This window comes from Apteryx rowi, unplaced genomic scaffold (assembly GCF_003343035.1).
Source record: "Apteryx rowi isolate R43461 unplaced genomic scaffold, aptRow1 scaffold_372, whole genome shotgun sequence".
Taxonomy (NCBI): domain Eukaryota; kingdom Metazoa; phylum Chordata; class Aves; order Apterygiformes; family Apterygidae; genus Apteryx; species Apteryx rowi.
This window is the reverse complement of record NW_020450219.1, coordinates 369,161-384,157: the sequence shown is the minus strand read 5'-3', so window position 1 is coordinate 384,157 and position 14,997 is coordinate 369,161. Positions and strand designations below refer to the sequence as shown.

The 14,997-nt window shown below is 38.2% G+C and overlaps 1 protein-coding gene across 2 annotated transcripts in view; it reads left to right on the top strand.

The window, feature by feature from the left end:
- Positions 1-366: 366 nt before the first annotated feature.
- The window catches only part of VPS36 (vacuolar protein sorting 36 homolog), a 24,700-nt gene continuing 10,069 nt past the window's right edge, over positions 367-14,997 (top strand). Inside the window, exons 1-9 of one of the 2 annotated variants that reach the window (XM_026073697.1) lie at positions 367-498; positions 1,859-1,927; positions 5,138-5,208; positions 6,527-6,641; positions 8,103-8,192; positions 9,609-9,695; positions 12,999-13,031; positions 13,119-13,196; positions 13,607-13,741. In XM_026073697.1, the coding sequence (XP_025929482.1) occupies positions 403-498; positions 1,859-1,927; positions 5,138-5,208; positions 6,527-6,641; positions 8,103-8,192; positions 9,609-9,695; positions 12,999-13,031; positions 13,119-13,196; positions 13,607-13,741 (774 nt within the window). In that variant the 5' untranslated portion in view covers positions 367-402. The remainder of the gene's footprint in view (positions 499-1,858; positions 1,928-5,137; positions 5,209-6,526; positions 6,642-8,102; positions 8,193-9,608; positions 9,696-12,998; positions 13,032-13,118; positions 13,197-13,606; positions 13,742-14,997) is intronic. The other variant, XM_026073698.1, reaches the window with a different exon arrangement.

The following is a 14,997-nucleotide window of genomic DNA, read 5'->3' as shown; positions in this document are numbered from 1 at the left end:
GGTCGTGCCTGGGAAGGGACCGCAGCGTAACATTGGCTCGGGTCCGTGTGCTGTATTTCTGAGCGCACGGCTTTCGGCAGCAGAGTGTCTCACGCTACTTGTCTGTGCGGTGCTGTTGCCATGGTTTCTCGTCGTGGCCTTGCCCAGGCGGGACGCGGGACCCCCGTCCCCCGGGGCGCCCCGCCGCGGCCTCCCTCCCTCAGCGAGCCGCCCCACCCCGCCGCCGCGGCAGAAGATGGCGGCCGCTCCCGAGGGCGCCGCTAGATGGCGCCGCGCGGCCGCCGCTGCGGGCAGGCGGCCGGGGATGGGGCCCGCCTGCCCGGCGGGCGGGGGGGGAGGTGGCGGCTGCGGCCTGGCGTGCCGGTAGCAGCCCGGAGGGGAGGGCAGGGGAGGGGGGCCGCCATGGACAGGTTCGTGTGGGCCAGCGGCCTGCTGGAGCTGGGGGAGACGCTGGTGATCCAGCAGCGCGGCGTGCGCGTCTACGACGGGGAGGAGAAGGTGACTGCGGCGGCGCCGCTCGGGGCCTGGCGGCGCGGCCGGGCCCGGCGGGCGGCAGGGGCACACGGGGCTGCACCGCGCTGCGCTGCGGGCCGTACGGGGCGCGGCGGAGCCGGGGACCCCCAGGGGCTTAGCCGGGGGGTGACGGGGGACAGGGCTGTGGGTGGGGGGCGGGGGTGTGAGGGGCCTGGCCATGGGGTATGGGACAAGGGATGTGATCTGGCTATGGGATATCACACGAGAGATGTCAGGGGCCTGGTTATTGGCAGTATCAGGCAAGGGATGTGAGGTGGCTTTGAGAAGCATCACTCAGGTGTCTGGGATGTGCTTGGAGTAGGTTTTGATCCAGGGGTCTGACAGGGTTTGACTCTATAGGAAGGTTGTTGGGAGGAGATCCAGGGTTTGTGGGAGCAAGAAAGATCTCGGGCAGTGGGTGTCGCAGGGTTTGTGGAGGGTGGAGGTCCCAACAGGGCGTAGCTGGTGTTGCGCTAATGAAACTTGATACCCATTGCTTGGGTTTTCACCATCTTCCTGGTCCAAGGCTCAGCCCTCCCTGATGTTGCTCCACACAACAACCTGTGCTCTTTTGCTTTGATCTCATGTACTAGGCATGTCTCATATTTCACACTTGGGTCATCCTGGTAGCCATAAAATACCCTTTAACTTTAATCCTGAGTGGTGTTGTCTTGCCCTTTGTTCTTATCTTTCTGAACCAACCCAGTTACTGCTTCTCTTCCTTGCTGGACTAACTCTTGATCTCTCTTCCTTTTTCTGAACCAGAATAGTTTCATACCCTCACAAAAAGCTGTAAAAACTTGCCTCGGTTCTACAAGTAGGAAGTGATTTACTAACACAGGTTTTCCAAATAGCAATTGGTTTCTGATAAAAAAGGAACTTTTTCTTTCAACAATAAAATGGGTAGAGGAGTACTCCTATTTGATAGGCCAGAAGATTTCAGACTGTGCGTAACATATTCTTATTAGTTAGCTTTGCTTTTTTGCATAACTTGCTTTCTTTGTCTGCAAATAATGTTCCAAAGCCAATAGCCCTTCTTAAATATAATATTTCAGAGTGTTTATATATCTTACACAGCATATGGAGGGAGGTTCCTTCAGGATTTCCTGGGGGAAAGTTTATACAGTTGAAAAAGGAAGTTTATATATATATATCTAATCCTTTTGTACTAGTTTTCTCTATTGCTTCATAAACTTCATTTATCTGAAAAAAGAGAGTGCTCTCAAAATATCGGCTTATTGAATCTGATTGCTGTGTTGTGATAATGTGTAATGTTTCCAAAATCAATATTTATGCAACTTACTGGTTACATTTGTTGTTAATCTGTTCTATTTTTCCCATTTAGGTGAGGTTTGATAGTGGGGTATTACTGCTTAGCACACACAGACTAATCTGGAGGGATCAGAAGAATCATGTAAGTCCCACTTTCTCTCTTGTGTGGTGTTCAATTGTAAATTCTATAATAAACAACAGGTAGCTTACAATGAAAAACCGCATATATGGAGGAGCTTTTTCTTTCGTTTGTGTGTGTTTTGTCTTACAAGCATAGTCCATTTCTTGACTCCTAGTGGAAAGAAAATTATGTACAAGGCATGTTCTTTTACACAATTCTGCTTTAATAGAATGATCATGTAGAGGTGAGGAGGGATGGAAATGAATCGTGTAAATTTTCATTTTCTACAACACACACATAGGTAGTTTTTCTCTAAACTTCATGAACGCTGTAAGGATGTTATTGAAAGCATAAGAAGCCATACATGTAGACTGACACAACACACACCATCTTAAAGCTGCAATTGAAAGAAAAGTCCTCCTCAGAACCAGGTTGGATCATGCTTGTTTTGAACACAATCTTTAAGAAAGCATAGCCATGGAAGCCAAAGTTTAGACAGAGATGTGCAGATGACAACTTTCAAATGTGTATTTTTCTCTGCTGGAGTAGATTTTCACAAGGATAGCTGAAGTGCCTCCCACACCCAAAGGTCATTCCCCACCAACTATCACATCCTTGCTCCAAAGCGAAGAGCTGCTAAGAGCCTTCTAAAGGAAAGGTCACCGGGATGTTTTATTTTTGCAAAACAACATATCTTTTTCCTTAGCAGTTGTTCTCAGAGACAGCAGCACTATTTTTGGTTGAAATTTTTCAAAATGCTTCGTTTTGAGAGCTGCTCTCCAGGGTGGGGTTGATTGTCCAGATCATGAGCTATTCTGTATAAATTAACTTTTTCATGCCCAGTCAGTGTGAGATAACTTACCTGTGCTAAACTGTCTCTGTATATCACCTCCTATTTCTTCATCAGAATCTCTTAAGAGATGGGTGTGTCCTGCAATGTGTACTGCTTCTGATCTTCTCACTTAGATTTTTTTATTTGCTTAGGGTAACATTACACATCATGGTTTGAACCAGTCTAACAACCATCCATATCCCCATTCTCTTCTTCCCACCTAAAGGAGGCTGTTCCTTTCTTCTCCCTCACTTCCCTCCGTGCTCCTAGGCCCCATGGTTCCCTCTGCTGTCCCAAGATCATTGAATTTACTAAATCAGCAGAGAAGAATCCTGGAGAAAAAGAAAATGGTTTTCTTTTGAGTTAGCAAATTAATTTAACTAAGCAAAGATTCTGACAAGCTCCAGGCTTGATTAAGAGAAGGAACACACGGCCAGCAGATCGACAGAAATTACTCAGTGCTGATCTGGTATAGACCTAATTCTGTCTCAGCAGAGCCAGTTTGTTATTGTTGGKTTTTTTTGGGGGGAGGGGGTGTTAATCTGTGGTACACAAATAACTTTGTCAGTATGGTAAATGAGGCTGATTCTTTTCTCAAGCTCTTAGGAATGAAACGGAGCACAATGGCCTCTTACATTGATAGTGAGTTGTTGGCTAAGCTCAGCTGTAATATAACATCAACCTTAGAAACCTTGGCTAGTTTACCAGGAATAAACTTGTAGACAGTCTTCTACTGTGTCAGCAAACTTTAGTAATAAATGGTGCTACCTGTCATTAGGTTAACATCACAAACCTTTTTATGAAAACAGACAGTTATGTTTTATAGCTGATATTGTTACATACCATCTGCAGTTGGAATAGTATAGAAAATACAGATTTCCAAAATAAAAATTACATAATTCTTTTAAGTTTGTTACATAGCTAGACTTGTACAACGTTTCAAATCATGAAATGGTACATAATGTGAGCATTGGACATCAAGAAACACATCCAGATAAATTCTTTGATTTCAGATTCCCACTGCATTTTTAACTCATCTCTCTTGTATCATTTCCTCTTGCTTCTCTCATTAGGAGGGTGGTAGTAAGTCCCCGTGCTTACAATAAGTTCATAACTTTTTAGTTGTGAACTATCAATGAATGAAGCATTTTGAAAATGTGTGTACAATATGTATACTTATACACAATATACACAGTATAACTTCTGTTATTTTTAAAAAGTTCTTTTTTCTTTTAACAGGAGCATTGTTTTGCCTGTATTTAAGGCATCCAGAGCTATGTGGGTATTATACAAATAGTAACAGTTCTATATATCAGTTAAAATCTAGAGCCATAAAGGAATCCAAACAGTTTATATTTAGAGTTTCTAGAGCAGGGAACCCACATTTTTTTCCCAAGATTTGCTCATTAGCAGGAGATCTTGCAAGTATTCTTTCCTAATCTCTGACGTAGTGAGTGTTTAATTATTCTGAGCAAAGAGGAATGATTTTGGTAGTAGGGACTGAGAAGACCCCATAACAGTGTACATTATAACCTGATGTTCGGGACACCCTCATGGCTGACACAAGAGCTAGGTTCAGAGATGGAATATAATCCATGTTTCCCATGTTATAGGTGGTTGTGTCAATCACCAGGCTACTGCATGGAAGGGAACATTGAGGGTTTTCACRAAAGTGAGATCAGGCACCTAACCAGATGCTTTGAATTGCTCCCTGGAGCAACTTCTGTCTCAAATACCTATGGAAAAAATTTACCCTGGATAGGTTAGTCTCCCACAGATGGATACATTCCTGTTTCTTGCCCTGCTCTGTTTTGTGTAAAGCGAGTCCAATAAATGTGTGTTGAAATGCATCAACTGCTGGATCAAGCCCTTGGGGGTGAGATAGATGGAGGAGTTCCTAATCAGTGTATCACCACTCATAGAATAATCTAGTTTATTAGATATTCAGCATTGACAAGACTGGGGCTTTTGGGTATGATTTTTAGCTCCCCAGGTAACATGAAAGGCAAAATTTTAAGAACCTGTGAGCATTGTGCACCAACAGGGATAAGTTGCAGTAGTGTGGAAAATTTAGGGTTTAAATTTTGAACTTAGATTCTAAAGCTTTATCAAATTCCTACATCCTTTATGAATCTAGTCTGAGGTGTCTAAAACTGACACATTGACATGTAAGTCTCTTGTTTGATTATCTAAATCTCAGCTTCAAGTTTGTGTTTTCTGTTTGAATTTCTCTCTAATAGATTATTTCTACTATTACCAGAGTATTTTATATGGAGTGCCTCTAGCAGCATGTATAGAAATCAGTGTTGCTTTTAAAAAGTTAAAAGAAAACATTTGGCTTTACAGAATCTTCAGGGAAATAGTTTTAATTTCTCTTGTGTTTGCATTGATTTTTCTAGGAATGCTGCATTGCTGTACCTCTGTCTCAGATTGTCTTCATTGAAGAGCAGGCAGCTGGGATAGGAAAAAGGTAAGGTGATAGGCATTCTGACTTTCTCAGCTGGATAATTTAGGCATATAAATTATGTGACATACGCAAGATTGCGTACTAATTTATGGTAAGTTCAGGATGTAATCCAAATTTCCAGATTGATGGCCACAGAAGCCTGGTTTTGTCTCTTAAGATGCAAGGATCAAATGCATAGGAGAGTCAAGACAAAAATTGTGTGTTTGATTTGATTTGTTAGATCATATCGTAATCATTAAAAGCCATCCTCTAGCTTGCCATTTTCATTTGATTAGCCAGCAATGCCATAGTGGTGTTGCTGGATCTAAACTTGAAAGCTGATTTTAGTCTTCTATGCCACAGAACTGGTTGGGGATAGAAACTCTGCCGGATCCTGGTTTATATAACTTTCCATGACCATGTGATTGATTTTTAGCTTGGAAATGCTAGACAAGGTTAGAAGGAACTCGAGTGTTTCCACTCACCTGGATAGATGAATCAGTATGGTTATGTGTGCAAAAGAAATTTCACCAGAACAGGAGAAAAAGCTTAACTGGGGAAATATGAATAGTTTACATCTGCTTCCAGCCTACAGTCAGATGGGTAGAATAAGGTAATATGCTGGAGGTGTCCAGCAGAGATCACGTAATTCACTGGTGCTGGAGAAATCAACTGAATAAAGACTTATGAAAAAAAGTATCTGTAAAATGAAATAGAAGTGATGTACTTGAAGTCATGCTGTGACAGTGGTCTGTTACAGTCCTAAAATAATGCTGTCTCAACAATTGTTTTGCTGGTAGGTATCATTTTAGACTGTTATTTCCCTGCACGTTACCTTTGAATGTTGGTTTTGGACAAGTTCACATACACTGGTCACTAGTGACACATACAAGTGGGATAAGTTAAACATAATATTGAAACCTTTTGTTTTTCTGTGACAAAGATAGTGTACTTTGGCAGTAGTTATTGCAAGTTAAAAGCCAAATCAAATACACTGCTTGACAATTAGTTTGTACCTCAGCTAACATTTTCAGAAATTATTGCTTGAAATGTTAAAATTTATTAAATTTATTTCTTAAGAGTTGATGGTGTGTACATTTTAAATTTGTGAGATATTGCTGTTTCAGAGGTTACAGTCATATTTTTATGCAACAYCTGCTTTAATATTGAGGCAAAATACTTAATGTTGTTTATGCACAAATGTAAAGCAATATTTAATATATTTTAATTCTTATGTGAGGTAAAGTTAATACATATTTTAATTAAATTATTAACTTTGTAGAAACAATTTTTTAAATATTAGAGAAAGTTTCTTCTTCTCTTTCCTTTTATTTTTTCTCAGTGCCAAAATAGTAGTTCATCTTCATCCTGCTTCTTCAAACAAAGAGCCTGGTCCATTCCAAAGCAGCAAATATTCCTACATCAAACTTTCTTTCAAAGAACATGGTCAGATTGAGGTAAGTTATGTACCATGCAAACCCAGTATTGGATCTTTGGACACACCTTTCTGCTCTTGCTGTGCTAGTGACAATTATCCATRTTTTCATGTTTACTTTCAAGAGGGATCTTTTTCCCCAAATTGTTTTTGAAGAGAAACACTATGATTATTCAGTGTTTTATGCTTTAGCTAAATAGTACAAATAGAATTCCCAAAATGTCAGGAAATGTTATTAGGCTGCATCATTTTAATAGTTTAAAGATAATCTTATATATCACATCTTATGTTTTAAATTGAACACAATGTTTTCCAAAATGGTGACTCTGAGATCTATTGAATGTTTAACAGAATAAAGCTTGTTTCTTTGTACCTAACTCTCTGTTGAATAGGAATGAAGCAACTTATTCCTAATCAGCTCTCTAATTTTATTGCTGCATACTTTTTATTGTCAGAGATGTGTGTTTCATTTATGTTTTATAAATCTTGATTTTTATTTGCATCTAATCTCAAAGGCTTTGAGCATTCTAAAAAAAAAAAAAGTGTAATATTTTTAAATGAAGAATTACCTTAAAAAAAACCCAAATGCACTGCATTCTGCAAAAAGTTTCACAGTGTAAGCTTCTTGCTTGAAGAGCCTGTGAATTTTGATTTTACAACATGAAGAAAGTCTTATCACTGTGGAAAATTGGACTTTCAGCTTGAATGAAGTATAAATGTCTACAAATGCATGTGCTGGACCAGACTTACTTTCACTTCTTTGTGAGCAGATTCCAGCTTATGAAGAGTGGGGATTTGTGCCTAGTTATAATTGTATGTGTTTTGCCTAATCATACCTTTATTTATTTTAATTTTATTGTTCATGTCTGAAAATCAAACACTCTGCTGATTGGTTGCCTAGCATACTGGTTGTACTCCTGATCTTTGGTTTATTACTTCAGAATACTTTCCTGTGAACTTTGAACAACGAGGAGTATGGAACAGACTTTTCTTTCTGGATGTTGTTCAGTGGGATACACTTATTATTAGCTAATTAGCCAATGCCACCTTTTAGTATTAGCATAAAACAACTAAGTGTAATTGGTCTACTGTGGTTCTCTTTACACTGTTGCATTAACAGATCAGTAGTAATTGGATTGATCARTTTCCTACCTTTTAAAAGCCCATCTTTGAGCAATAACTAAACCTGGACCTTTTTAACTTTGGTATGTCTTGGAAGACTTTGAATGTCTGCAAAAGATTTTATTATAGTAGTATTCATGCAAGCTTAACTAGTAACTGATGTGGCTTATCCTCTCATGTGTGTATTTTCGAGAACTGGAAATTCTTGGTTTCCAAAGAGTGAATGTTATACTGTGAATGCGTAGGTCTTACCATGCTTTGTCTTCTAGTAAAATTTGTTTCATCTGTCATCAAGGCATTAAAAATACCCAGAGATACGCTACACAACGAAACATCTGTTGTCACTTTTTAACATTTGCAGTTCTATAGACGATTATCAGAAGAAATCACACAGAGGAGATGGGAGAACATGCCTGCTTCTCAGACCATTGAAGTTAACAAGAACCCACAGGTACGTGTAGAACTTCTGACATTCTTCTTTATGTCCTACGTCACTTTGTTTAGCTTAAGTGCTGAATCTGTAATCTCTTGTTTCCACTTCGTGCCACTCCATATGCTGCATCAGTCATGCCTCTTTAACCAGCCCTGTGGGGACATGCATGAATTCAGCTTTACTTTGCCCATTTCTCCATTGGCATAAATTAGTTTTTCCTTTGCAGTTTTCAGTTTATGTAGGACAGAGTGGCCTAACTTCCTTGAGTGTGTTCAGACTTGAATGAAATAAAAATGAGCTCTATTCTTTATGTAGTTGTGTGTGTGTGTGTGTGTGTGTGTGTATGTATGTTTACCTATAATTTTATTCAGCACGATAGACCTGAGACTGAAGATTTTTGGTCTTACTGTGATTTCTTTTCTGTTTTTCTGTGTCTGGAAGTCAAATATATGACATGTAACCTTTATATAGCTGTTCGGACTTGTATGTGTCTCTCTTAAATGTATATTTTAAGTGGACCATTGTTATTGTGAAGAATCTCTTCATCGTATGTTAGCTTGCCTCCTTTAATTTGTCTGCATACTTCTGGGTTATATATTCTGGATAAACATGTGGTTATTGTTTTTATGTATCTTTATTGCATATGTAGTACCATCAATGAACTAGGATACTTTAAAGCTGGCTCAATGTCRAATCATGTATGTTCTCCTTTATAAATATAGTACATATAGACACACTTGCATTTGATGGACTGATGGGAAAGTAGATACCTTGAGTCAAGAACCACTTAATGAAGATGCCTTACCTCCTGTTCTCATTCTGAAGTTACAGCAAATCACTACCAGCAGTGCCAGGCTTTGCAGGCAGAGATTTGAGGGCTGGCAACAATGCCACTTAGGTACCAGCCTTTTTAAAACACGTTCAGCAGCAGACAAAAAGATCTCCATCTCAGACTTAGGTACCTCCATGCTGATGCTTATCAGCAAGGTAAATTAGGCTGTACATGGCACTATGTTGCTGTAGCTTTGTTTCCTCAGGCTAAATTTCTTCAGGTAATTGTGTTTAGATACACTCAGGCATTTCCACTACTCTGTAGTGTAGATGYTCACATTCACTTGCGAGGTGTTAGTTGAGATGAGCTGAAATGCTTAGTCTAGATCAGTCTATTAAGCATAACTATATTAATAGCTTCAATATGTTAATTATATTATTTGCATATGTTACAGCAAATTCATACTTGCTTTGCATTTATTGTTTACTGTTTGACACTGATTTAAAAAAGACTTTCAAGCAATATATATGAAATATTGTATGTGTGATATCAGTTCTTTGGGGGAACTTTTTCTGTTTTCTAATATGAGCTTTTTCATAGTGAGGTGGATGAGAAAACTTAGCATTTCCTATGTTGATTCTTTACATTATTTTCTTTTGCAGGCAGGAAGAATAAGGGCTGTAGGAATTGTAGGGATCGAAAGGAAATTAGAGGAAAAAAGAAAAGAGACTGACAAAAACATTTCTGAGGTAAATACTACTAAAGTTTCAAGGTCAGCCACCTGTCTGAGCTATTTACATTCATTCACAATTTCTTTTAGGGGCAGCTGAGATTATTTGTTGTTGATGTTGAGAGTATGAATTGATTATGGGTGTATGATTTACAGTTATTTACTTTGTTTAACTAGCTTTTTCAGTATATGTAAGGTTATTTCATTTAAACAGTTCCTTTCAAGAAGACTATTCTTTGGAACCAGTGTGGTGCATTTATAAATTAATTTTGTTAGAATTAGAAATCTGAGTTCAGTGGCTTTCCATCCTGGGAAGCAGAACACAGAGGCTTCTTCAGAAAGAGTCCATTACAGGGTTTTTTTTTCCTCTCTGTGTGCAGCCAATTTTGTTTAAATTGAAAATTTAATATGTATTAAAAAGAATATGCTGGTCTAAACATCTGCACATAGCTGTGGTACAGTAAATTTCCATCAGATAAATACTCAGTTTTTAAATGTTAGATTTAAGCTTCTAATTACAGCAAAATGTTCGGTAGTCCAGGTGCCAGCAAGATGTTACAAGTATCTGTGTAAAATCTTTGGGCTAGATGGAGACTGTCCTTTCCCCAGAAGCAGCAGAGTACTTGAATTCCAGATATCAATAGTGATGAACAATAGAAAATATTAATTTCTCTACTAAAAGTCTCTTAGATATATCTGGGTGTGATATCCTCAAAAATTGTCTGGTTCTGTCTCGGTAAGGGATTAATGTCAAACGAAAGTAGTCATAAATTAACTAAAATGGATTAATTCTTATGGCAGAACTTTATGGGATTCATAGTACCACAATAAAAAAGGCATTCACTGTTCTGATTTATAAGAAATTTATGGTAGCTTTGTAGACAGTATGCTGTTTCAGTTACTGCTAGGATTAAACTTTTTTTTCTGTTTATGAAGAATATAATGAATGAAGTTCTGTGTATTGTAGTTACATGTGTATTGTAGTTGCATATAGTTCAAAAGGTATTGTCTGGTTATTTTTTCCATAGTAACTCTGTTAGAGAGTGAAAGAAATCCATTTATGTGTGTCATATGAACAGAGGAAAACCGTGACTAGTGAAATCCTGCCTTCCTCCAGCTTTGAATGTTACAGATGACTTAATTAAAAAAAAAATAGTGCCCTGGCTTCCAGGAAAAGGCTTCCTGCGTCTGCTGTTCGCTGCTGATAAGACTGCAGCTCTGCAGCCTTTTGTTTATCTGAGGAAGTTCCTGTTAGGTGTGTGCACATTCCCCTTTGTTTCCAGGCTGCCCTCGGGGAGTCAGGCAGAGGAGGAGCTATATGCAGCATGCTGTTTATTTAGCTAAATCAGGGGTTCTTTTGATGAATGATGTTTTCATGCCTGTTATTGAGATTAGAAATGAGCTGGGAAAAGCCTTGAYAGAAAACTTTTTATTTGTTGATACAATATAGAAGTACAGTAGAAGCACTTTAATTTACACCAGAGATTGGGAAATCCATTGTAAATTAGGAAATTTGGCAGATTAGGAAGTAAAGAAAAATATTTTAAATGAGAAGCCCTTTGTTCTGATATTAGTAGRTTATTATCATAAAGTAGTATATTTTCCTTTCTCCATTTGGATCCAGCTTTGTCCCACTTAATTTTGCATACGTGCCCGAGGTACCAAGCTTGAGAAGGCAAGTCAGCAGAAACTTCTCCAGTCCGTGGAGAAACACTGGCACCATTAGGAGGGAATTCAAATGACAAGTAAACCCTGTACCCCCATCTTTTTCTCTTCTTTGCATGTGGAGCCTTGGACCAATAAGCTTCTGAGTCAGGTGCCTAAGTATAGATGGACACAACTGGCCTTGCTGCTGTAGTTCTGCTAAAATGTGTATTTCTAGTGGGAGATTAGGCAGAATCAGCTAGGAAACTGTTAAAGCGCATGAGAAGCAGCACTGTTATTACTGTAGGATTAGCAAGGATGGCCAGAGGTGTCTGTGGCCAGAAGACACATTCTAACTGAACTCGCTTTATTTGCGGGTGTGGAGAGGACTGGGTGCTGCTCTCTGGCAAGCTTTACCTGAAAAGGCTCTGGASTTTTTCTCACACCAGTTGTTCAAAAAAAGGCTGTTCAGCATGGCTGACCACCTACCCACCCAGGCACTTGGTGATGTATTCGAGAGTCTGGGGAGAGGGTTGAATTTGTGTTGCTGAGGCTAGGAGAAACAAGAGCTGCTTTTTAATGGCTTTAATATGTTTGTTAACTCACAGGGGTTTTTTGATCAAATATGTGGTTATTTTTTCTGCTAGTTGGTTATCTTTATGTAATTGTAAAACTTCTAAATGTTAGTATACCTTCAGCTTTCTTTTAAATATGTTTTATTTAAGCTTAAAAATGCCCTCAGGGTGTGGTTGTGGTGTTTTTGTATTTGAGACTGTAGCAATTTACTAAGCTGAGTAGACTTGATATAATCATGGTCCTATGGTTGAAGTCCAGATTATTACATATTTTTGAGGAAAAAAGTTTTAAAGTTCATTAGAGTTAAAATTTGATATTTTGTACAAATCAGATTTTCCCTTACTTTAGCAGATATTTTGTTTTTCTTAGACCCAACAATTAGAGTTTTTCAGAGGATGCTTTTTATGTAATTTTTTTCATCCAAATTTTTTATCTGATGGTTTATCTCATGGACCAAATTTCATTCTAATTTTAACTGATTTTTTGCTTGCTGTGGTAGCATCACTGTTTCTGTGTGTGAGATATTTAAATGGAAAGATGTTGCCACACATTTTCAGGCTTTTTGTCTCTTCAGTTAAGCATATATCTGAAAGCAGATACCCTCTTCCTTGCTCATTTTAAATTAACTTCAGTCTTACTAACTTAGTAACATTTAACAACACATCTCCTTCAGGGAGGGTTAACTCCTTGAAAGAAACCTGCCACCATCACTCAGAAGTCCTCCCCCATATTTTAGGAGAGCATAATAAAGTTGGTGAAAATAATGTTTTCTGGGTCTTAATATCTCATTAGTTCTTTCCTATTATATGAACCCTCTAAATCGTATTGAACTAGTGTTTGCGTGCTAGAAAAGTGTGCGATTGTCAGATTTTTTTTTCATTCTTTGTTGTTTCTGGCTTGTCTAGTTTTGATTTTAAGGTGTGTATAAAACAGATTATTCATGTATAAGCCATTTATATAAAATTTTAAATTGTAATACACTAATCTAAAGTCATAGGAGCTCTTATGTATATCCTGGGTAGGTGGACAGAGGCAGTTCACTGTATCTATGATCCTGAATGATGTAATTACACTTAACTGCAATATCTGCTTTTCATTGCAGGCTTTTGAGGACCTTAGTAAACTAATGCAGAAGGTATGGCATGTATCTTGTTTTCTCACTTTTAAGCACATTGTCTCTGTTGAGCTGAAAGTTGACTTACATATGTGTCTTTCTTGATAGGCTAAGGAAATGGTGGAGTTATCCAAGTCAATAGCTAATAAAATTAAAGAAAAACAAGGTGACATCACTGAGGATGAGGTAAATCAACTTTGGTTTTAGAGTCAACAGAAACGTTCCTCTGCAAAGCAAAAAGCTATCCTTATAATACATTTCATGTTAGTAAAGAACACTTTAGTATCGTTGGGTTTTTCTGTTTTACTTCTAGGTAAAGTGGCTAAAATGTTACCTTTTGTTTTTGACCCCTTCTTAAAAGCAAAGATATTACTGCCTTTCAGTAGAGGATGGTGACAGTTTTCAGTATTTCATTGGTTTGCTGTTCAAAAGTATATTATGTTAGTCTTGCCTTTGTTTTGCTTTGCTAGTAAATGACTTTAYTGGTAGTAAACTGATTGGATTTATTCACCAAAAATATATTATAGTAATAAAATCAAAGACTTAAAAAGCAGGATCATTCACTAGTGGATATACCTTATTATTTTTTTATTTAGACTATTAGGTTCAAATCCTATCTGCTGAGTATGGGAATAGCTAATCCAGTTACTAGGGAAACATATGGATCTGGTACCCATTACCATATGCAACTGGCAAAGCAACTAGCTGGAATACTGCAGACTCCATTAGAGGTAAAGCACCTAACTGTGCATTTTCTGTATGTTGCAGAATTTTGATGTAAATGTGTTTTGGCTGTAGTATTGTGCCTTTCTTTAAATCTCAGACTTAGCARTTCAGCCTCATACTCAACTTTTATGAAGTAAATTTTTTGCCTCTTAAGTATACATATTCTCTTTTGAATGAGAACTTTTGAATATAAGCACTAGAATTTGTGTTTGGAGTAATGGCATCTCAACTTCCAGTTAGCAAAGTATGGGTGATATTTTTGTAAATCAAATTAGCAGTCTTTTTCTTGTTTAAAGACCCTTGTATTCATTTCTTGCCATAGAATATTACTTTTTCTTCAAAAAGAAAAACAAAAACTGATTTTGAAAATATGAGCAGTCAGTTTTTGAACTGCTTAAAAATTACATGTTTTACTAATATAACAGAGTTACTGCACATTATTCTTTCTATTGTGGAATTTCTTTAATTTTAATTTATCTGAAGCTATTACAGAATTCAAGATTCTCACCAAAAAGTTAGATTTCCTACTGAAATTTATAAGGCTATGTGTCTCCTAAAAAGCATACATACTTAGAGTATGTTTTGTGAAAGCTATATGCCACCTACAATGTTCAGAATGGAAAACTGAATGTATCTGAAAAGTTAAAACTCTAAAGTAATTGATAGATTTAATATATTGAAATGTCTTGTTCCTATAATTTATTCTCTACTTTAACATTATAATAATTCAAAGTCTTTGGATATAGTATCAATGTTTTGCATTTTAAAATGATTAGAGAAAGATATCACAGAGTCACAGAATGGTTGAGGTTGGAAGGGACCTCTGGAGATCATCTAGTCAAACCCACTTGCTCAAGCAGGGTCACCTAGAGCACCTTGCACAGGATCGTGTCCAGGCGGCTTTTGAATATCTCCAGAGAAGGAGACTCCACAACCTCTCTGGGCAACCTGTTCCGGGGCTCTGTCACCCTCACAGGAAAGAAGTTTTTCCTCATGTTCAGATGGAACTTTCTGTGTTTCAGTTTGTGCCCGTTGCCTTGTGTCCTGTCACTGGGCACCACTGAAAAGAGTCTGGTCCCATCCTCTTGACASCCTCCCTTCAGATRCTTGTACACATTAATAAGATCCCCTCTCAGCCTTCTCTTCTCCAAGCTAAACAGGCCCAGCTCTCTCAGCCTTTCCTCATAAGAGAGATGCTCCAGTCCCCTAATCATCTTTGTAGCCCTTCGCTGGACTTGCTCCAGTAGTGCCACATCCCTCT